General features: G+C 46.5%; 1 protein-coding gene across 1 annotated transcript in view; it reads right to left on the reverse strand.

Moving 5' to 3' along the window:
- The window catches only part of NFKB1 (nuclear factor kappa B subunit 1), an 85211-nt gene that overhangs the window by 8623 nt on the left and 52483 nt on the right, over positions 1–24105 (reverse strand). Inside the window, exons 14-19 of the mRNA XM_060246992.1 lie at positions 23838–23999; positions 12176–12317; positions 6338–6452; positions 4411–4612; positions 3244–3413; positions 1395–1497 (exon numbers count right to left, since the gene is read on the reverse strand). Coding sequence (XP_060102975.1) covers positions 1395–1497; positions 3244–3413; positions 4411–4612; positions 6338–6452; positions 12176–12317; positions 23838–23999 — 894 coding nt within the window. The remainder of the gene's footprint in view (positions 1–1394; positions 1498–3243; positions 3414–4410; positions 4613–6337; positions 6453–12175; positions 12318–23837; positions 24000–24105) is intronic.

The raw sequence follows: 24105 nt of genomic DNA on the forward strand, positions 1-24105 counted from the left end.
GGCAAACGCAGAGGGAAGGAGCTGAGTAAAGAAGTTCTCTTGGGCAAATCCCATTGAAATCCACAAGGGCCCTTCCAAGTGGATTGTGCTCTAAATATCCTTTTGCCCAAGCTTTGGTGCATACTTGAAGTAGCAAATGAAAGCTCTTCATTCTTAGGAAGTGCTATCACACATTGTTTTTTAAATGTTTTAGTGTGAAAGGTCATCTTTTAGATGAGTCAGTCTTTACCACTTTAGGACTCCACTGCTGAGTATCATCAAGGGTCAGCCTTTAAATCCCCCAAAATATTAAATTATGATACTAGATCTAAAGAAAAAAAAAACTTTATCAAGAAAAAGGTGGCCTTAAAAAAAATCCTTGAGTTTATCAAGTTCTTTTTGTTGCATTCCCCTGCTCTTCCCCAATTAGATTCTTCTGAATGGAACTCTCTATCATGTTTAAGTTTCTTATTCCTGCCTCTTTTTCAAAAGAACAAACAATATCTTTTAGGGTCTTGAATGCTAAAAAGTTTTCTCTCCATGCTGTCAGCTGTGTCTTCAACCAGTAGGGGGAGCTCAAATGCCACATGTTGGTAAATCTCTCTCTCTCTCTATTCCAATGGAATACAATTATATATACATTATTTGTGCTTGTGGTGGTAAAGCCTTTAACTGTGATTGGCTGACCTAACATCCAGTTACTTAGGGAACAAAGTAAAGCCCTTTCCAATCCTGAGTCTGTGAGGGAATAGAAATGGTCAGTTTAGCTGTGATTAACACAATGGACAGCTAAGGACCATTAAGAGGCTTTAAAAACCAGGAAAGCTAAACCACAGGAAATCTAGAGGAAAGGAGGATGAAGAGCAGGCAACAGACCAAGAAAGAGGAAAATGAGGCAGAGAACAGGACTTGAATACAAGGTCAGAGGAGATAAGGAACTGAGAGACAAAGCAGTGTTTAAAAGAGGAGACTCTGAAGCAATCTTGGCACATTTAAGGCTCAGAAAGATGTACTACAGAGGCTGGTTAACAAAAAGGGCAGCTGAAAGAAGTGAGACAAAGGCAAAGACCTTAAAAATGGTACTAAAGGAAAAAGTAGGATGGAAAAAGTCTCACATGGGCAGGAAGGAAGTGAGCAGCAGTCTAATGGGGGAGCCACAATGACACAGAGTTGCTGGATTTGACAGGAATTCAGCCAGTTGGCTTATACTGTCACTGAAGGAGCGCTATGATAGAACCAAGAAGTAGTGGTGACAGGGTTGGATTTTTCAGTGGTTTAGGCTATCCAGTAAAATGACCCCAGGAGTGATTCCTATAGGCTGGCAGTGGTCTCTGGAATACATTGATTAACAGTGATTTTTTTTTGTCTCTGTGTTAGTGAGGATCTGTTCTTCTGTAGCCAGCCATGAGCCTTACCTGCAGCTTTGAGAAGTGCTGTCAGTTTTGTAGAACCCCTTCCAGCTGCTATGTGAAGTGGAGTGGTTCCATCATACGTAATGCTGTCAACATGGGCATCACCCTATTTTATTGTTTGTAAAAAAAGGCAGGTTAACCAGGTATAGCTATTGCTTCTACAACATTTTCCAAGCACTACAGAGGAAAAAGAGCCTGCAGAAAAATTAAGGTCTGAATCAAAACTTGACTGAATTGGTGCTCCCACAGAAACTACAGCAGGTCTTTGATCGGGGCCCCACAGTATGCGCTGTGTGTCTATGATGTTACAATCCACAGAAATTAGAAATGACAGGGTTTTTTTCATAAACATGATCATCCCAAGGAAAAACTGTGATGATGAAATACTAAAGCCATAAACAGAGCCAATGATTTCAAGAGCCAAGTATATAATTTCTAATGATTTCCATGCTTAACCTGGATAACTCAGGCTAGCCTGATCACGACAGATCTTGGCAGGGCTTTTTTTGTAGCAGGAACTCCTTTGCATACTAGGCCGCACACCCTTGATGTAGCCAATCCTCCTGGAACTTACAGTAGGCCCTGTACAAAGAGCCCTGTAAGCTCTTGGAGGATTGGCTACATCAGAAGGGTGTGGCCTAACATGCAATGGAGTTCCTGCTGCGAAAAAAAGCTCTGGATCATGGAAGCTAAGCAGAGTTAGCCCTGGTTAGTACATGGATCGGAGATCACCAAGGAAGAGACTCTGAATGTCTCCTGCTTTGAAAACACCCTAGGGAGTCACCATAAGTTGGCTACAACTTTGATGGCACTTATCACACACACATGATTTCCATATACAAGTATATAAGTGTAGGAAAGATTCTGTCATAACATTAACATACCATCTAACAGCATAGCCCAAACACAGAAGATTAAGAATGGCTTGGGAGAGCAGCCATGAAAATGACTGTCCTGAAAACCCTCCTCCTTCTACATGTAGTGCTCCCAATCCAGAAATCAGACAACTATACTTAATTACTGGATGAAGAGGATTACCAATTGAATCTAAGAAGGAAGAAAAAGGTCAAGAATGGGTCTACTTAATTTTGCTAAGAGATAAATGGGACTCTGAAATACCCAAACCCAACCTGCCACTTTCTTACACGAGTCCCAGGATTTGTTTCTCAATGCTAGAAAGGGAACAGCATAACTGAATGTAGAACTCAAAGAGATTCTCAATAGCAAATACTAACAATTTAGATTTGAGTCCAACAGCACCTTAAGAGACCAACAAGATTTTTTTGATACAAGCTTTCAAGAGTCAAAGCTCTCTTCCTCAGGTAGAAGTAGGAATGGAGACGTTATGTCCCGGAAATCTCGTTGGTCTCTAAGGTGCTACTGGACTTGAATCTAGCTCTTCTTCTGCAATCTGACACAGCTACCCTCTGAAACTATCTCTAAAGATTTAGCTGCTGAAACGCTCAGCTAATAATTCTGCAGCCAATGGGCTATTTCAGTATCTCAGGTACAAGACATGCAAACTTTATCACCAGTGGACCAAAAGCTAGGAATTAAACATTATTATTTAAATAAAATGCTGTGCATTATCTGCATTCCAGTGTTTGTAGCCTGCAACAGTCTGGCAACAGGAAGAGGTAGACGTGTTAGCTTGTTTTCACACTGCCCAAGAAAAAGCAGGTATCAAACTTTGGCTTACAGGATACGCCTGAATAGCATTATTGCTGGGTTTGACCTGCAGGCTGTGTGTTGCCTACTTTGACTTAGGTGGGAGGATTACAGTGAAGAAGAGAAGCCCCTCCCTTGAAGAAGAAAAAAACCAAAGAAAAGTTTTTGCCCTCCTGGTGTTCACCTCAAGGAGAAGGCAACCTGCCAAGGAGATATTTCCTTGTTCGACAGCCAGGTGCAAGGCAGTTCTCCCAGATTTTTGTTCCTGGGCGTTGACGTCGGCTCCAGCAGCAATGAGGCGTCTGAGACAAGACACGCTATTAGCCATTACAGCCAGGTGGATAGCATTCAGACCTGCAAGACAGAAACACAAGCTCTGTAATCATGAGGAAGCTCCATGGAGCATCAGAAAGAGCGTGGAAAACGTGTGTGCCGAAAACCCAAAGAGAGTGTCACAGCATCAGAAAGCCTTTTCATCAGGCATGTAAAGTGAAATAGCAGATAAACACACATACACAGAGAAAAAAAATAATTGTGGGTTTGAAAGGCCATAAAATGTAATAGGGATCACTGGTAATATTGCTGAGCATGTCTTGGAAAGTATACCAGATAAGCAGAGTGAACATATGAAGCTGCCTTATACTGAATCAGACCGTCAGCCCATCAAAGTCAGTATTGTCTACTCAGACTGGCAGTGGCTCTCCAGGGTCTCAAGTTGAGGTTTTTCACGCCTATTTGCCTGGACCCTTTTTAGTTGGAGATACCAGGGATTGAACCTGGGACCTTCTGCTTACCTAGCAGATGCTCTACCAATGAGCCACCATCCCTCCCCTTTGTGAATGAACTCACAAAGAAGTCATCAGCAGATATATTAAACAATTTAACATCTATAATGTGCTGGAAGGTTATACGCCATGCATTTAAGAATGTAAGAAGAGACTGCTGAATCAGACCAGTGGTCCATCTAATCCAGCATCCTGTCCCACACAGTGGCCAACCTATTGCCTTAGAGGGACAAAAAAACTAGGCTGGGGATCTCCTCTGCTGCTGCCTCCCAGCACTGGGTCTCAAGTCTGCTGCTTCTGTAGATGGAGGCTCCCTTCTGTGACCAGGGCTCGTAGCCATTGATGGGCCTCCCCACCATTTGGTGAAGGGTACTGTAATCCATGAAATTTGCTTGTTCTCACCATTTGGGCACAGATAAGGCTTGGACGAATCATGAGTCTATACTAAAGAAAATGACTATGAATTTTGATAAAATGAGACCATAGCGTTATATGGCCTGCATAAACCACTAAATGTTTAAAGATCAATGAAAAATTCTGTGATTCCCCATGAGACATTTTCTTACCTTCACTGTTAGGGAGGTCTTTCATCAGAGATGCCTCTTTATGATGAAGCAGAACATTCAACACCTTCTCATCCCCTTGCTTGGTTGCCAGATGCAAGACTGAATTCCCATGCCGATCCAAAAGAGTCACATCTGCCCCAGCCCTCAGCAAGGCTTTCACCCCTCCTGCCTGTTTTGTGATGACAGCCAAGTGTAGAGGAGACTATTTAAAAAGAAGAAAATAACTAGAAATTAACATGAGAACACCAGTCAAACAAGTGTACACTAATGAACAAACAACTACAAAAATCTGCTCAGTGAAAATTCAGCTTGATCACAAATCCAAATTGATCATCATGACAGGTAACTCCCAGGTGCATTCAATATATGACAGATTGAATAAGAGCAGATTTTTATACCCCAATTTTCTCTACCTTAAAGAGTCTCAAAATGGCTTATGATTGCCTTCCCTTCCCTTCCTCTCCTCACAACAGAAACCCTATGAAGTGGGTGATGCTGAGAGAGTTCTGAGAGAACTGTGACTGGCCCAAGCTCCCCCAGCAGGTTTCATGTGGACAAGTGAGGAATCAAATCAAGTTCTCTAGATTAAAGTCCACCACTCGCTGGTCACATGGGCTACCTAGCAAAGTTATATTTTACTTATACGTTAACAGTTCTATGCCAGTTTGTAAATTAATTCCAAAAGTGATTCATAATGCAATAAAATCGAAATCAATAGCAATTAGATTCTAGGCAGATCAGAAATTAAAGTAGGCCCATAAACAAGGCCCACCAGGTAAGAAAGTCCTGCCTCTACCAGCCATCACCATCTCAAAAGATGGAGGACACAGAACAGCAGGTTCCTACGAGAGAAGGCAGTTCTTCAGATACACCAGTCCCAGGCTATTCAGGACTTCCAAGGTAAGAATCAACACTCTGAACTGTGGCTGAAAATGAACTGACAGCCGGCAAGTTCTTTCAGTGCTGATCATTTATGTTCCTAATCACTTATTTCATTAACACCAATGTCCTGGATCAACTGAAGTCTCTGAACAACCTTCAAAGTGATCCCCACATAAAACACATTGCAACAATCTAACCTGGAAGGGATCAGAGCATGGATAACTATAGCCAAACCATGTTTTTCCAGGACAGCTGGCAAAGTCAGTTAAAGGTGCTATGTGTCATAGATGTTCTACTAGATGTTCTTCCAGAATTTTGCAATTTGCCAGACTCACTAGGAAATAGATATAGGTGAAGCTCATCCTCCTACATGATATTCACATTTATACTATGATGTCTGTGCACCTGCCAACAGGTAATGATTAGAGCCACCCACTGGTTGCAAGGCCTTTTGCATTTTCAAGTACAAAGAGTAATCACTCTCGATATAATGTTGGAAATAACCTTGGAGTCTTGTTATCTCTATGGATCCTGATTACATAATGGGATCTGAGCATTCAAGGACTTCAGACCAAGGGAGAAAGTGTAAAAGCTGGCTGTTTCTGTCTGTCTAATACTTGACATTTGAATCACCTGCTCTTGAGGTCTTCTCAGTACCACCCATCCAAAAGTCAGCTTCATGCTACAGAAGAAGCGTTAATGTGATTTACACCTTAATACTTCCGACATGCAAACTAGACCACACCACCAATCTGGTTCCTGATTGTTAAAATCTTGGTGCTTTAAAAATAATAACATATGATTACCAAGCAAGCACACTAACCCAAGACAGTCCAAGGAACTTCAAGTTCACCAGGGAAGTAGAAGTATATATTTAGAAGCTAATTCTCTCATGTTTGCTTACATCAGTCCCCCCACACATAACTTTGCACAAATTAATTGCTTGGATTGCAACAGACATTTGTAAAAATCTCTACCTTTAATTTAGCCATGAATAGCAGCAAAGTTGCCAAAGTAAGGATCATCCTCCCCATTCGTTCCATACCTGGTAAAGGTCATTTCTCACATTGAGAATTTCGTCAGCATTGAAGTCTGCTATCACTTCTAAGAGGTTTCTCAGCAGTTCCAAGTGAAGATGAATAATTGCTAAGTGAAGGACACTAGCATCGATTAAGAAGGGAAAGAAAGAAAAAATGAACCTAAGTTGCAAAAAAGTGAACAGGTAGGGGAAGAATTACATTTACTTACTTTGAAATATATTTCGTTAGAATTTTTTGTCATCATGAACATGTACAGAGGCCAGGATTGGTCCTGCTCGGCTTACTTTTCAGGCATCACAAGGGTGAAATACAACCTATGCACAGAGGCTCTGTACTAACCATCTGATGAATGCATGGAGTGTGGATGGGGGCAGAAGGCAGAACAGTCTTACTTCCTATGACCAAGCTCTATGAAGAAGGGTTGAAGGAGCTGGGTATGTTTAGCCTGGAGAGGAGGGGGCTGAGAGGTGATAAGATCACCATCTTCAAGTAGTTGAAGGGTTGTCATATAGTGGATGATGCAGAATTGTTTTCTGTTGCCCTAGAAGGTAGGACCAGAACCAGTGAGTTGAAATTAAATCAGAAGAGTTTCCTGCTCAACGTTAGGAAGAACTTCCTGACAGAGCAGTTCCTCAGTGGAAAGGGCTTCCTCAGGAGGTGGTGGGCTAGATGGCCATTTGACAGCAATGCTGATCCTGTGAATTTCCTGAATTGTGCATGGGATTGGAATAGATGACCCTGGGTGTCCCTTCCAACTCTGTGATTCCATGGATTTATATCTATGGATACAGTCACATGAATAAGACTACAGCTGACAAGATTTGCATCTGACAATGCTAAACAGATTGTCAAAGCTGTGTAGGAATATATATATAGACCTCCTCTTTAATGCTAAGAGTTTCAAACATAGAAAAGGGTAGTTTGCAAAATGTTAGCTGCTTCACCATTTTACAGGGAAACATAATAAGAATCTGAATAATTCCTAGAGTTGGTCCTAAGACCTACTCAAGAAATTATTTTCCTGTGGGAATTTCCCAGTTATTGGGATGTTCACTTTAATACAGAATGTGAGTCAGTATTATAAGATTCCGAAGGATAACTGGAAAAAAATAACATGTAAGGGGGAGGAACCCACACTTGACATGAAAATTGAAAAAAAAATACAATTTTACAAAATCCTGTTTTCGCTGACTCTGAGTAGTGATCACAGTTTCTAGGATTGTACTGATTCCTATTTAATAACTGATTCAGTATGCGGAAAAGTTAAAGAGAAAGTATCTAAATATTCATGAAAATGCATTACCCTTGCTTTCCACACATACATACAAATACTTAATATGTATCCCACAGATCCAGTTTGAAAATCTCTTCCTTCTTGGTAAAACTAGTCCAGGACTTGCTGTTATACACCTACTAAACACTGCATCTTTTCTCCTTTCTTTTCATTGCACAGATCAACCAATCAACAAATAAATCTCCCAGAGAATTCTAGGATCCAATAAACTCAAAGTTTTCAAGGACAGATGAACCTAAATGGTTCCTTTTCTCCTCCCTTCTCCCTATATAGGAGCACAGGAGGACAAAGATCAGAGCCTTCAGAAAGTTAAGATCTGACCTGTGATGACAGTGGTTTCTTCTACTCCACCCACCAACAGCTGGATCATAGGTGCTGCTATACTAGCTCATACTAGGGCCTATTTACTCTAGATATCTATATATCAATAACGTGGCTCATGGAAGTTCACAAAGAGAAAAAAACAGATGGCCATTAGAATTTATATATCAATAACGTGGTTCATGGAAGTTCACAAAGAGAAAAAAACAGATGGCCATTAGAATCTCGAACTAAAAGATACACTCACTGCCTATGAACATGAAGGTTTTGTTTAACTATGATTGTTAATAGTTAATGACTACACATCACTGCTGAGATCCAGATTCCATTTAGAATAGACCCATGGTTGGCGTGGATACTGGGATAGGAGGTAAACGCTGGGCTTTGCCTGCTTATATGATCATCTCTCTTTGAGCATCACTAGAACAACTTGGGAAGGAGCCACATGGCCCCTTTATAATGTATGACTTGGGCTTGATAGTGCATCAGTGTCTACTATTTCAGATGTACACATCCATAGCCACGCACCCAATTCTGCCCATTACATAAGTATTTCCCAGATAGAGACATGTTGTGTTGCCGTGCTCAGAATATAACTGGATGCAAAATAAATACCTCTCTGCCTTTCATAAACAGGTGGGTAAAGAGAATAAACAAATCCACAATGGAAGATGTTTAAGGTCAGTTTGCTATTTAATGCAATTTAGTGTCATGCTGCAAACCTTATTTTGGAAGCCCAAATTACAGCTCTATGCATTTTCTTTCCCAAGAAGTGGGATTTTTAAAAGGTACAATTTGGAGCTGTAAAGTAAGTGAGATGGAAGCCACACCACTGATAAACATTGAATCACAGACGGCATGTATATTCATGTCACTACATCCTATGTTGGCCAAGTGGCTACATTACACATCAGAAAGACTAGATTGCACAGGCTATCTTAATTGCTTAACAAATTAACTTAAGAGTTTGCAAATATAGGTCCCCCGAAGCTTAACTATTCTAACTGCCAATTAAAAATTAACATTGCTTCAGAAATAAATGACGTGTTTGTAGATGTTTGCAAGTTCTTTTTAGACAATTTTGCCTTGTAGGCATCAATCTATAGCAGTTGGCTAAATACTATCCCTTTTTTCCCTCCTTTTCCAGCCAGTGCTGGAATAATAGGTAGGTTAACATGAATTTGTTGCCATTTATACCTTCTACACATCTGACATGAATTATGCTTGATACATTATATTTGATTCTATCAGCAATCCTATGGCTTAATTATTTAAAGCAACTAATTTAAAATATTGAAGGGGAAGATGTCCAAATGAATCCTTAAAAAAAAAAGTTCTGTATCGCTTCTGTAAAAGGCTTGTTCACTTTAGTGTGTTTCCAGGGAAAAATAATTCTACACTGCAAAGCAACCCACCAAAACATCTGTATTTGGGCCTTACAGAACAAATTTGGTACATAGAAGGTGTGGTCAAGAGGACAATCTGTTTGAACTTAAAGATCAGCCTACCCTCCTACGTATTCTACAACTAATTATCTCTGTCCAAACACTTCCTCTTAGTCAAGACAGAAGAAGCAGATCAAGAGGCTTTGCACACAGCAAACACTGACAGCTACATTGCAACATATGCCTCTGAGCAAGGATATGTGAACAAATCTTGTCTCTCAAAGAAGGGAATTTCCCATTAGTGTGTATTTGTTCTAAGAGGAAACACACACACACCTCATTCCCAGTTCCAGACAATGCAGTTTAGGCAAGCAGGGAACTGTTATAAGTGATGAGATTCATAGGCAGTTTCTGTTGAACAGAAAGTAGAGAATGGAGGGCTCTACTGAAGGACCCCAACTGAGTAAGAATTCGATCAGAATTTGGGATTAGCAAAACTGAGCAGCTGAACAGCCAGGGATATAAGGTTCCATGGCTTCAATAAATAAAGGCGATACAGCTGACAACAGAAGCTGGAACCTTTTCCTCAAGGCTCACTGATGTTGGATGGGCGGAGTTCATTTATCAGTTGAAGCTTTTGCTGACTGAATGCATGACATTGTCTTGGTGGTGGAGGAAAGTGCTGTCAAGTTACAGCTGATTTAAAAGCAACCTTGTAGAGTTTTCAAGGCAAGAGAAATTCAGAGGTGGTTTGCCATTGTCTGCCACTGCATAGCGTCCGTGGACTTCTTGGTTGTCTCCTATCCAAATACAAACCAGACTCTGCTTAGCTTCCCATATCTGATGTTGGGCTAGCCTGGGTCATTCAGATCAGGGCAAAATTGCCTCACGGCAAGTAAAATAACTGGTTCATCTAGCCTGTCTACTCTGAATAGCAACTCCTCTCTAAAGTGACAAACAGAAAAGGCTCTTTCCCAGATCCTACTGCTTGAACACCTTTGTTTGTCAACATAGTCATATCCTAACCCCTTTCCTTTGTGGCTCAAGGTGACTTGCAAATCCAAATTTCAAAACATGCAAAACACATGAAACCTTACTCTCCTTCAAAATGCCAGGAGGAGGAAGAGGAAGGGGAGGAGGAGCAGCAGCAGCAATAGCAGCTGTTGAGTCGCAACTGACTCACTCCAGGCAAGAGAGATGCAGAGGTGTTTTGCATAGGAACTCCAGTCCTCTTCGGTGGTCTCCATCCAAGTATTACCCATGACCAACCTTGCTTAACTCCCAAGCTCCAACAAGTTCAAGCAGAACTATTCAAGTTGTCACATGCCATTAAAAGGCTTAGTAAATAAAATGGCCTTAGAGTGCTTCCTAATAACTTCTAGAAATGGTACACACACAACCAACCTACTCATGGAGCCCATTCCACAGGGTGGGATATACTACACAAAAAGCATGGTTTCTGAATGATACCATTTGGGCTTAGGTAGGGGAACGACCAGTAGAGAGCAACCTGAGATCCATAGGTGACACAGAGGGACATATAAAGAGAGTGTGGGTCTTTAGATATGTGGTTCCTAGGCCCATGAAGCACTTTAAAAGTATCATGCCCTGGGCCTAGACCATGAAGCCTAGAGGGCCTGGAGAAGCCTACCTCAAGTTTCTAGTGGGCCTACATCTCCCAAGATCCCTTCTGTCCCTCTGATTGGATGGGTAGAAGTTTTGGAGGGAAAACTTACCCAGTGGAGACCAGAGAGCTAGGACCAGGAAATAAAAGGCCCAGCTAGAGAGGGAGGGGTGTTAGAGGGCTGGGAACTGACAGGCTCTTGAGCCAAGGGCATGGAACTGCTTGAGAATCAGAGGGGGGCAACTAGGGATTTACTGGAGCAATTGTACACTTTGGCAAGGAATCCTGTGACAAATCTCATGTAAGCTTGATCTCCTGGAACAGACGTCTGGGTCCTATTCCTATGATGGCTTTCACAGGGTGTCCTGAGATGCTGAGCTATGAATGACAGTGGCCATGGGTCCATCTTGTGACCATTGACACCATTTTAGAATTATTTACAGTTCTTTAAAAATCACTTCAAGGCCTCACTCTGGATGGGGGCATGGTGCAGAAGCCTTCCCCCCACCCTTTCAGGGGCAACAGGTGCCTCCCCATTACTGCTTTGGCGCTTGAAAAGGTGCAAGGGGGAGAAACGAGAGCTCCTGGGGCCACCCCGCTACATGCCTGATCTGGACTGGGGCCACATAGCAACTGAACTTCTGATGGTTTCTCAAGTTTGGGCTGGCTCATCATAGTCTTCCCCTTCCATCTAATTCGTTTTTTCAACAGCTCTTTGATCCATTTCTGTCACCATTCAACCAAACAGCTCTTGAAATAAACACATTTTGAAAACCAACCCTCCCTCATCTTGCTGGGGTCTATAAAAGAGAAAGGCATGTTGGAAAAGACCTAGGATGAGTATTATCTGATCTAGAAGGCAAAAAAGGTTCAGGTGCCAGAAAGACGCATCCTGTTTTGAAATGTTAGATGAGTCAAATCATCTTCTTTCTGTCTAAATGAGAAGCATCGACAGCGTATGAATCATAGCAATGTAACCTCATTTTGGAACTGCTACTTTCCCTTCAGTGCATCATATCAAAAGTGAGAAGCCATCTATAAACAGAACAATATGACATTCATCTCTCCACCATCAACATAAAAAAAATTGATAAAGAATAATTGTCAACGTTAAGTTCAGAACAAAAGAACCCTTTCAAGAATTTGAAGAATTACTTTTTCCATTGGATATAAAAATAGTCATTCATCCTTTTATAGGAAGAGCAGGAAATGCACTTACTTGTCACCATTTTCATCCTGGACTGTGGTCAGGTGCCGCTGAACAGCCAGTAGCATCTTCACATCTCCCGTTACTGCATAGTCAAAAAGGGCATTGGCATGACGCTTCGCGAGCTCCATAGCCTTCTCCAAAAAGAAACTATCTGTAGAGAGGGGGAAAAAAGGTCATTGTCACATTTACACAATTTCTCAGTGCAATGATCAAATCCAGCTGTTGTATACATGACAGTGCACTGACATAGATAGCCCAGGCTAGCCTGATCTCAACAGATCATGGAAGCTAAGCAGGGTCAGCCCTGCTCAGTATTTGGAAGGGAGACTGCCAAGGAATACCAGGGTTGCAACACAGAGACAGAGACAGGCAATGGCAAACCATTTCCTAACATTTCCTGCCTTGAACACCCTCCTCTGGATTCACCATAAGTTACTGTGACTTGATGGAAAAAGCAACAACATATATGATAGCATCACCTGACTGAAATCTTCTTGCTAGAGCAGTGTTTTTAAAAAGTGGGCAGAGTCAGGAGGGATTTTGCCGAGCAAGACTTCTAATGGACCATTGGCAAGATGATTGTGCAGATTTTTAAAAATGGTGCTTTGGCAGCAGCTGCTACCAAAGTACAACAATCTTCACTCTGTGGCTGAAAGTAAGCTAGAGCAGCCATTTTGTGGCTGGCTTCACCAAAGTATATAATATGTTGATTCACAGAACTGTGTAGGACCACCCTCAGGAAGGAAAGGCAGGAGGTGAACTGTTGATTTAGTGGCTTAAATTATAACTCACATGAACAGAAGAAACGGCATTCATTCTTGGTGAATTTTATTGTTTTCCAGCCTTTGAACACTTTTCTCGACTCAGGGTGTCACAATATTTTATTTTGGCTTGTTATTTTTTATGTGGGCATCCTCCAAGGGCAAAATGGTCAAAAACAAGTATCTTCAACTTGTCCTTAATTTCCTCTATAAATAACTCTGAAACGTTTCAAAGCTGATTCAATCCATGCCCACAGAATGCTCAAAACAGTGTAGTAAGTTTCAGATTTAATAAACTGTTTTAGCCCTGAAATACTGTTTCATGGTGCTCTGCAACAGAGAATAAAGCATTCTCCTCGACCTAACAATATACAATTTTTGCCAAAACATACCACATAGCATCCTAGACTTCCACAGAACAACTGTGGGAGCATAAGAACATACGAGAAGCCATGTTGGATCAGGCCAATGACCCTCCAGTCTAACATTCTGTGTCACAAAGTGGCCAAAAAATTTATATATATACACACACACATACACACACACATATACACACACACTGTGGCTAATAGCCACTGATGGACCTGTGCTCCATATTTTTATCTAACCCCCTCTTGAAGCTGTCTATGCTTGTAGCTGCCACCACCTCCTGTGGCACATGGTAATCACCCTTTGGGTGAAGAAGTACTTCCTTTTATCCGTTTTAACCTGACTGCTCAGCAATTTCATCGAATGCCCACGAGTTCTTGTATTGTGAGAAAGGGAGAAAAGTACTTCTTTCTCTACTTTCTCCATCCCATGCATAATCTTGTAAACCTCTATCATGTCACCCTGCAGTCGACGTTTCTCCAAGCTAAAGAGCCCCAAGCGTTTTAACCTTTCTTCATAGGGAAAGTGTTCCAACCCTTTAATCATTCTAGTTGCCCTTTTCTGCACTTTTTCCAATGCTATATCCTTTTTGAGGTGCTGTGACCAGAATTGCAAAGAGTATTCCAAATGAGACCGCACCATCAATTTATACAGGGGCATTATGATACTGGCTGATTTGTTTTCAATTCCCTTCCTAATAATTCCCAGCATGGCGTTGGCCTTTTTTATTGCAATCGCACAGTCTTGACATTTTCAGTGAGTTATCTACCACGACCCCAAGATCTGTCTCTTGGTCAGTCTCTGCCAGTTCACACCCCATCAACTTGTATTTGTAGCTGGGATTCTTGGCCCCAATGTGCATTACTTTTCACTTGGCCACATTGAACCGCATCTGCCACGTTGATGCCCACTCACCCAGCCTCAACAGATCCCTTTGGAGTTCCTCACAATTCTCTCTGGTTCTCACCACCCCGAACAATTTAGTGTCATCTGAAAACTTGGCCACTTCACTGCTCATTCCCAACTCCAAATCATTTATGAACAAGTTAAAGAGCATGGGACCCAGTACTGAGCCCTGCGGCACCCCACTGCTTACCATCCTCCACTGCAAAGACTGCCCATTTATACTCACTCTCTGCTTCCTATTATTCAGCCAGTTTTTGATCCACAAGAGGGCCTGTCCTTTTACTCCATGACTCTCGAGCTTACTAAGGAGCCTTTGATGAGGAACTTTATCAAAAGCTTTCTGGAAGTCAAGGTAAACAACATCTATCGGGTCTCCTTTGTCCACATGTTTGTTCACCCCCTCAAAGAAATGTAACAGGTTAGTGAGGCAAGATCTTCCCTTACAGAACCCATGCTGAGTCTTCCTCAATAACTCGTGTTCATCAATGTGCCTACTCATTCTGTCCTTGATAATGGTTTCTACCAACTTTCCTGGTATTGAAGTCAGACTGACTGGCCTGTAATTTCCCAGATTTCCTCTGGAACCCTTTTTAAAGATGTGGGTGACATTTGCTACCTTCCAGTTCTCAGGAACGGAGGCAGATTTCAGATTTTTGTCAGGAGATCCACAAGTTCAAATTTGAGTTCTTTCAGAACTCTTGGATGTATGCCATTCGGACTTGGTGACTTATTAGTTTTTAATTCGTCTATCAGTTGTAAGACCTCCTCTCTTGTCACCTCAATCTGACTCAGGTCTTTCAACACCCCTTCCAAAATTGGTGGTTCTGGAGTGGGCAAACACTTCTCGTCTTCTACAGTGAAGACGGAGGAAAAAAATGCATTCAGCTTCCCAGCCATTTCACTATCCTCCTTAGTAATCCTTTTACCCCTTGGTCATCCAAGGGCCCCACTGCCTCCCTGGCTGGTTTCCTGCTTCTAATATATTTGAAGAAATTTTTATTGTTGGTCTTTATGTTTTTTACAATATGCTCCTCATAGTCCCTTTTGGCCTGCCTGATCACAGTCTTGCATTTGATTTGCCACAGCCTGTGTTCCCTTTTATTCATCTCACTTGGACTACCTTTCCACCGCTTAAAGGAGTCCTTCTTACCTTTTACAGCTTCCATTACTTTGTTTCTCAACCATGCAGGCGTTTTCTTATACCTGTTTGTGCCTTTCCTAACTTGTGATATATATTTTCTCTGAGCTTCTAGGATTGTAGTTTTAAATAGCCTCCAAGCTTCCCCAAGGGTTTTGACTGTATTTACCTTTCCTTTCAGTTTCCTCTTCACATGCCTCCTCATCTCAGAGAATTTACCCCTTTTAAAGTTAAATGTGGTTGTGCTGGTCTTTTGGAGCAACTCTCTATTTAAACAAATGGTGAAATCAATAACATTATGGTCACTGCTCCCAAGCGGTGCGATCACTTTTACATCTCTCACCAAGTCTTGGGCATTACTTAGGACCAAATCCAGGATCGCCGCACCCCTGCTAGGTTCTGAGACCATCTGCTCTATAGCACAGTCATTGAGAGCATCAAGAAACTCAATCTCTTTCTCTCGACCAGAACACATATTGACCTAATCAATCTGTGGGTAGTTAAAATCACCTATTACGACACAGTTTTTACATTTAGCCGCTATTTTTAAGCCTTCCATCATATTATAATCATCCTCTCTCTTTTGATTTGGTGGGCGATAACAAACTCCCATAGTTAAATTTCCTTTTGGGCCCTCTATTTCAACCCAAAGCATTTCTAGAAGGGAATCTAATTCTCTGACCTCAGTCTTACTGGACCATATACCCTCTTTGACATACAGAGCTACCCCACCTCCAACCCTTCTCTCCCTATCCTTCCGATATAACTTATATCCAGGAATCACCATGTCCCACTGATTCTCCTCATTCCACCAAGTTTCTGAAATTCCCACAATATCTATGTTTTCTCCCAACACTAAACATTCCAACTCACCAATTTTACTTTGAACACTTCTAGCATTTGCATACAAACATCTATAATTTCCCAGGCAAGCTAGGCCCGTAACCTTCCTCCTGCTGCCTTGAGACTTTGGCAGACACTCCATACTGTTTGTCACCATCTCAGTGGACAACTCTGATCCATTACCCGGTAGAAAAGTAACAGCTAACCCTTCATCTCTTTGAGATGAGTCCTCCCGAACCAGAGACATTTCATCTCCTGTCGGCTTTCCCCCAAGATTTAGTTTAAAAACTGCTCTGCCACCTTTTTGATTTTAAGCACAAGCAGCCTGGTTCCATCTGAGGACAAGTGGAGACCGTCTCTTTTGTACAGCTCCCGCTCGTTCCAGAAAGCATCCCAGTGCCTAACAAACTTAAACCCTTCCTCCTTACACCATCGTCTCTCCTGCCCTGCACATTGAACAGGTAGCACTTTGGAGAAGGCTACCTTGGAGGTCCTGGCCTTAAGTCTCCTGCCTAACAGCCTAAATTTTTCCTCCAGGACTTCACGACTGCATTTCCCCACGTCGTTGGTGCCAACATGCACCACGACCACTGGCTCCTCCCCAGCACTGTCTATCAGCCTATCTACTACATGCATAATGTCCACTACCTTCGCACCAGGCAGGCAAGTCACCATACGGTCAGTATGCGGTTTTGCCACCCAGCTGTCTACTTGCCTAAGGATCGAATCACCAACTACCAAGACCCCTCCTCTCTCCCTGCCCAAGGATGGTTCCTTGGTGTGAAAGGATTCCCGCTCACCAACTGAAGAACAGGTCCCTTCTGAGGGCGAATTCCCGTTATCCTCAGCACGGTGCCCTGTTCCCTCTTGACCCTCATGCTCCCTGGCAGCAATGGGGCTGCCACGTTCAGAGCGGGGCTCATCTAATACGTCCCCGAGAGTCTTTCCCGAGTGCCTAACTGACTGTCTCTGCTTCTCCAGGTCAGTCACCTTGGCCTCAAGGGTACGAGCTCGTTTCCTGAGGACTGTCATGCCTGCCCCTGCTGACTCAGAGCAGGTGCCTGCTTCTGACCCCGCCCCTGCTGTGCAGATGCCTTCAGCAACAGAGGACGTAAGTCCTGAAGGAGCCAGCCAGCAGCAGGGGCCACCTGAAACCAATCTGGCCACACCAGGTACTAGCTCATCTCCCCCAGACTCACCAACACCTGGGGCCCGCCTGCGCGAGAGGAGACGCCTGGAATTCAGGAACAGGCGTAGAGAGGCGCGCATGCGGGCTAGAAGAGATCTGAGCCCGGAGTTCTAACGAGCCAATTAGCCAGCAGTATATCTGGGATCCTGGCCTCAGGCCAAACTGTGCTGGCAACAAGCGAACACCCTTGGATGTGTCTGCGTCTCGCACCCCTTGCTTCGGAAAGAACCTGTGCATTCCTGACCCGGCCTGACTCATAGACTGGTATTCTGGACTCTGGCTTTGCTTATCGGACTGGCTTAGGTATCGTTTGATCTCGGCTTTGCTTCCCGGCTTCTGACTCTCGGCTCTGTTTCCCGGCTTCTGACTTTCGGCTCGGCTCCCCGGCTTCTGACTCTCGGCTTCCCTGACCAAGCTTCCGTCTCACCCTCCAGCCTGCCTGTTTACGTTATCAATCAACTGGACTGTTTCACGACCACTCCCTGTGCTTCGCCTGAGCTGTCTGCGAGAGGTCCTGGCTCGTTGCCAGGACGATAGCAGCCGTAGCTTCGTGTCAGAGACTCGGGCCGTGACAGCTTGCCAGCACCCAAAACTCACCAGGCACGCTCATGACGGACCAAGCGGCAGAAGGCATGGACCCCTTGCCGGGGCTCCTAGACCAGGTGCAGCAATTAACCCAAGCGGTGATTACTCTGCAGCAGCAGACTGCGTCCAATGCCGTGGCCTTGGCTGCCGCCGCTGCTCCCCGCTCTCGCTGCCCGGTGAGCATTCCTGAGAAATTCGCAGGAAACTTGGAAGAGTTCCCTGCCTTCCTCGCCCAGTGTGAACTATACATGGAGATAAGGCAGGGCGACTTCCCTACAGACAAAACAAAAGTCTGTTTTATCCTGAGCCTGCTTAAAGGGCCAGCGGCCAAGTGGGCCACTCCTCTGCTGCTAGAGCCCTCGCCGCTGCTAGCAGACTACACACGGTTCAAGGCACACTTCCAGGCCGCCTATGCCAACCCTGTGCGTGCTGAGACAGCTAATCGCAAGATACGGGCTCTGCACCAAGGCCAGAACTCTGTGTCTCAGTATACCACAGAGTTCCAGCTGCTGGCTCAAGACCTGGCCTGGAATGAAGCTGCCTTGGTGGACCAGTACACTGAAGGCCTCTCTGATGCCGTCCTGGACGAACTGGCACGCACCGACCGCCCAGCCGCCCTCCAGGACCTGATCCTGCTGTGTCTACGCATTGATGGGCGACTGCAAGGTCGGCGCCAGAGGCAGAAGAGGGGCGCTACTCCAACAAGGCCCCCCCCGGCGGCTCCCGTTCCAGGTACCCCAGCTTTACCGCCGGCTGTAGAACCCATGCAGCTGGGCGGCGCCCGCCCTCGCCTGACCCCCGAGGAGAAGAACCGACGGCGCACCCACAACCTGTGCCTGTATTGTGGAGGGGACGGGCATTTTGCAAGCTCCTGCCCGGCCAAGTCAAAGCGCACCCCGAGCTCCGCTGCCTCGGTAAAAGGTCAGCCCCAGGTCTAGCCGGATCTCCTGGCCTGGGGCACTCCTTGAGGTCCTCTAGCTCCGTCCATCCACCACCCACCCCGTTCCTGGTCCCGATCCGCCTGCAGCTTCCCGACGACCGGTGGATCTTCGTCCATGCCATGTTGGACTCAGGGGCTGCCTGCTGCTACATGGACAGCCACTTTGCCAAGGAGCATGGCGTCCCCGTTCGGGAAAAGGGAACTCCTACACTGGTCGAGGCAGTGGATGGTCGTCTGCTGCGCTCGGGGCCGGTCCGCCACGAAACTCTACCACTCGTTTTGTGGGTCCAACAGCGCCAAGGGAAGCAGACCTTCGATTTGGCCCGCATGCCACGCTTCCCTGTTATCTTGGGCCTGTCCTGGCTGCAAGCCCACAACCCCCATGTGGACTGGGTGCAACGTGAACTGAGCTTTTCGAGTACCCTCGCACCCTGTTCCCCGCTACCACCCGACTCGACTCAGGTGCCGCCTGTCAACCAACCCGGTTCCCCACGCACCACCAGCCTCCTGGGGGCCGCCACCACACTCCCAACTCCCTACCAGGAGTTCGCGGACGTCTTCAATGAGAAGGAAGCAGACCAGCTTCCCCCACATCGGCCCTACGATTGCGCCATCGACCTGGTGCCCGGCGCTCCGCTACCCGCAGGCCGCCTGTACCCCATGGCAGACCCGGAACTGGCTGCCCTCCGGGAGTACTTGGACAAGAACTTGGCCCGAGGGTTCATTAGACCCTCCACCTCGCCCCTGTCTTCACCTGTCCTGTTCGTTAAGAAGAAGACCGGGGACCTGCGACTCTGCAACGACTACCGGGCCCTCAATAAGATTACCATTCGGAACCGCTACCCGCTCCCACTGATCCCTGAGCTCCTCGACCGCGTCAAAGGGGCCACGATCTACACCAAGCTCGACCTTCGCGGGGCCTACAACTTGGTTCGTATCAAAGCCGGGGATGAGTGGAAGACCGCTTTTGGCACCAGATATGGCCAATACGAACATCTGGTCATGCCCTTTGGGCTCACCAATGCCCCCGCCGTCTTCCAACATTTTATGAATGACGTTTTCCGTGACCTGCTAGACCGGTTCCTGATCATTTATTTAGATGACATTTTGGTCTACTCTGCATCCGAACAGGAGCACATCCACCACGTCCGCCAGGTGCTACAGCGACTCCGAGCCAATCGCCTGTATGCCAAGCTGGAGAAATGTGCTTTCCACCTCCAGTCCGTTGAGTTCCTGGGGCACATCATTTCCCCCCAGGGAACCCAGATGGATCCGCGGAAGGTCGACGCCATCCTTCAATGGCAGGCCCCTCGAAGTCGGAAGGACATCCAGCGCCTCCTGGGCTTCGCCAATTATTACAGGCAATTCATCGCGGGCTACGCCGACCTCACCAAGCCCTTGACCAGACTCCTCCGACCGAAGGAGCCCTTTCAATGGACCCCCGAAGCCGACCGGGCCTTCCGCCAGCTCAAGCAGAGTTTTTCCTCCAGTCCCCTTCTGCGGTACCCTGACCCGAGCTTGCCCTTCATGGTGGAAGCAGACGCCTCCAATGTGGCCCTCGGAGCCGTGCTCTCCCAGCGGGACGAGCCTAGCCAGCCATGGCAGCCCTGCGCCTACTACTCCCGGCAGCTCTCGGCTGCCGAACGCAATTACACCATTTGGGAGAGAGAGCTCCTGGCTATCAAGGTGGCCTTTGAGGTCTGGCGCCACCACCTTGAGGGGGCCAGGCATCCGGTCCAAGTCTTCACCGACCATCGTAACCTGGAACATTTGCAGACCACCCGCCGGCTGAACCAGCGGCAGATCCGGTGGTCCCTGTTCTTCTCACGATTTGACTTTACCATCACCTACGTCCCGCACTCCCAGAACCAGAGAGCCGACGCTCTGTCCCGCCGGCCGGACTATAACACCTCTAGTGCCACCGAAGCCCCCAGGGCTAGTATCCTGCCACGATCCCAGGGCCACACCTGCATTTTCGTTGTGGTGGACCTGTTCACCAAAATGGCCCACTTCGTCCCCTGTGCCAGAGTACCATCCGGGCCGGAGACTGCCCAGCTGTACCTAAACCACGTCTTCCGCCTGCACGGGTTACCCACGCAGGTCATCTCGGATCGGGGCCCACAATTCACATCCCGCTTTTGGCAGGCCTTCCAGCACGGTTTGGGGACAGAACTACACCTGTCTTCCGCCTACCATCCCCAGACCGACGGGCAGACCGAGCGGACCAACGCCACCTTGGAGCAGTACTTGCGCTGCTATACCAGCTATCAGCAAGACAACTGGGCCACTCTGCTACCCCTGGCAGAGTTCGCGTATAACAACGCAGTCCACAGCTCTACGCGGACCACGCCGTTTGCCGCCAACTATGGACTGCACCCCCGATTCTTCCCTCCGCTCGGCCCCTCCGCCAACGTGCCCGCAGCCACCGACCGACTTGAGGAACTCCACGCGCTCCACGCCCTCCTGCGCACCCAGCTCCAGCGCGCCAAGGACGCTTACAAACTGGCCGCGGACCGACATCGCCAGGACGGAGCCCCCCTCAAGGTCGGAGATTCTGTCTGGCTCTCGACCCGGTACCTCCGGACTCCTGGCCGGTCCTCCAAGCTAACCGATCGGTTCCTCGGGCCCTTCCCCATAGAGGCGCAAGTCAACCCCGTGGCATTCCGCCTACGCCTTCCGGCCCACCTCCGGATACACCCCGTATTCCACCGCTCCCTCCTCCAACCAGCGGCAGCGCCGGACCCAAACAGGGACGTTCCACCACCGCCTCCGCCACCGGTGCTGGTGGACGATGAGGAAGAGTTTGAAGTCCACCAGATCCTAGACTCCCGGCTGCACCGAGGCCAACTCCAGTACCTGGTGGACTGGGAAGGCTACCCTCCCGAGGATCGCTCCTGGGAACCGGCTGCCCACCTGCATACCCCTGACCTGCTCCGGCAGTTTCATGCGGCCTACCCAGATAAGCCAGGCGGCTTGGATGAGGGGGGGCCTGAGGGGGGGGATAGTGTCATGCCTGCCCCTGCTGACTCAGAGCAGGTGCCTGCTTCTGACCCCGCCCCTGCTGTGCAGATGCCTTCAGCAACAGAGGACGTAAGTCCTGAAGGAGCCAGCCAGCAGCAGGGGCCACCTGAAACCAATCTGGCCACACCAGGTACTAGCTCATCTCCCCCAGACTCACCAACACCTGGGGCCCGCCTGCGCGAGAGGAGACGCCTGGAATTCAGGAACAGGCGTAGAGAGGCGCGCATGCGGGCTAGAAGAGATCTGAGCCCGGAGTTCTAACGAGCCAATTAGCCAGCAGTATATCTGGGATCCTGGCCTCAGGCCAAACTGTGCTGGCAACAAGCGAACACCCTTGGATGTGTCTGCGTCTCGCACCCCTTGCTTCGGAAAGAACCTGTGCATTCCTGACCCGGCCTGACTCATAGACTGGTATTCTGGACTCTGGCTTTGCTTATCGGACTGGCTTAGGTATCGTTTGATCTCGGCTTTGCTTCCCGGCTTCTGACTCTCGGCTCTGTTTCCCGGCTTCTGACTTTCGGCTCGGCTCCCCGGCTTCTGACTCTCGGCTTCCCTGACCAAGCTTCCGTCTCACCCTCCAGCCTGCCTGTTTACGTTATCAATCAACTGGACTGTTTCACGACCACTCCCTGTGCTTCGCCTGAGCTGTCTGCGAGAGGTCCTGGCTCGTTGCCAGGACGATAGCAGCCGTAGCTTCGTGTCAGAGACTCGGGCCGTGACAAGGACCAGGAGCTCCTTGCATCGAGCACACACCCAAGACTTCTGTCCTATGGGCAGATAGTCATCATGTGACACTCAGTGCAAAACACTGGAAAGCCCCCACCCCCTGCTGGCATTCTACCTTCATGATAGCTTTTTTTTTTTAAAATATGCAGTCCCCTTTAAATCCTGTTTGTTTATGTGGCTCCCCTTCTGGAGGGTCAACTTACCTTATTGGGAGCACAAGGAAATTAGGGATCTGGGTTCCTGGTCCTTACAGAGCCCCCAGGCTAAGAGCCACAGGCCAAGAGCCCTTTAGCTCTCTGGCAAGGCGCAGCTTAATAATGCAAAGAGGGTGGGGAACACAGCCACTCCTAATCAATCAGCAACAATCACCTTCAATAACCTTCACCTTCAGCCCACTCAACCAAACAGACAGCAGTTCCCCAGCAACCACAAACTCAGAAATTCTCAGCAACTTCCCCAGTTGCTCACCCTTATATCAGTTATTCTCTGCTCTATCTCAGAGCTTCTCTGCTCTCTCTCAGAACTCTCTGAAAATGTGGCACATTGCCACAGGAAAGAGAGCTGCCAAAATATGGCTCCTCATGTCTTGGAAGCATTCAGGTTTGGACCCTTTCAACCATGAAGAGACCTCTTCCCATTATTTTTGGGGAACCTCAGGAACAGAATGGTATGCAATTGGGGGGGGGGCTGAAAACGTCACAGAAAGTCAGCAGACACTGGATACCCATCTCCTCTTGTCTCAGCCTTTTCCACAAATGGAACAAGAGCTCATACAAGTTAAACATGCTGGGGGAGGGGGGAATCTTGCCAACTGCAACCGCCTGTGCCAAATCCCGCTTTGTCCCCCAAGGGTTCCCCCAACTTTCTGGATCAATTTTTGAATGGGAACCAGGAACTGCAGGGGAAGATTCTCAGTCTGTAGGACAGAACCTTTTATTTCAAAGATCCAAACAATATTTGCTTCCATGATATTATAGACATTACAACAGTAATGCCTTTAATCGAGACTGGGTATCAAAGCTGATAGTTTATTATTATCAATAGAAGATCTCAGTTTAGGGAGTGAATCCCTTTGTTCCAAAGACTGATCAACCTTTGCCATTCTGAAAGTGAACACCACATGCAAAGTCCAAATTCTCAAATTTTTCCTGCCCAGATGAATACAATGACACTGAAGAAAACCATGCACCAACCTTGTAAACTAATCTCTGCATCGTCTGGCTTGAGAGCTGTGCAAATTCTGGTTTTGCTTTTCTCTTCAACTTCTTCTTTTTCCTTGAATTTCACACTGTGCTTTTTACTGCTCTTGTGGCAACTTTCACCATCTTCTTTTTTAGGCATGTCATTTGAGAGTCCTGAAGAACAGAAGCATGAAATATTGATTCCTTCATACTGATTAAACTCTATGGGTAATGCACAATGAAAGGATCTATATTTGCCAAGAGTACTGGAAGCAAACTC

This window comes from Heteronotia binoei, chromosome 9 (assembly GCF_032191835.1).
Source record: "Heteronotia binoei isolate CCM8104 ecotype False Entrance Well chromosome 9, APGP_CSIRO_Hbin_v1, whole genome shotgun sequence".
In the NCBI taxonomy this organism is placed as follows: Eukaryota; Metazoa; Chordata; class Lepidosauria; order Squamata; family Gekkonidae; genus Heteronotia; species Heteronotia binoei.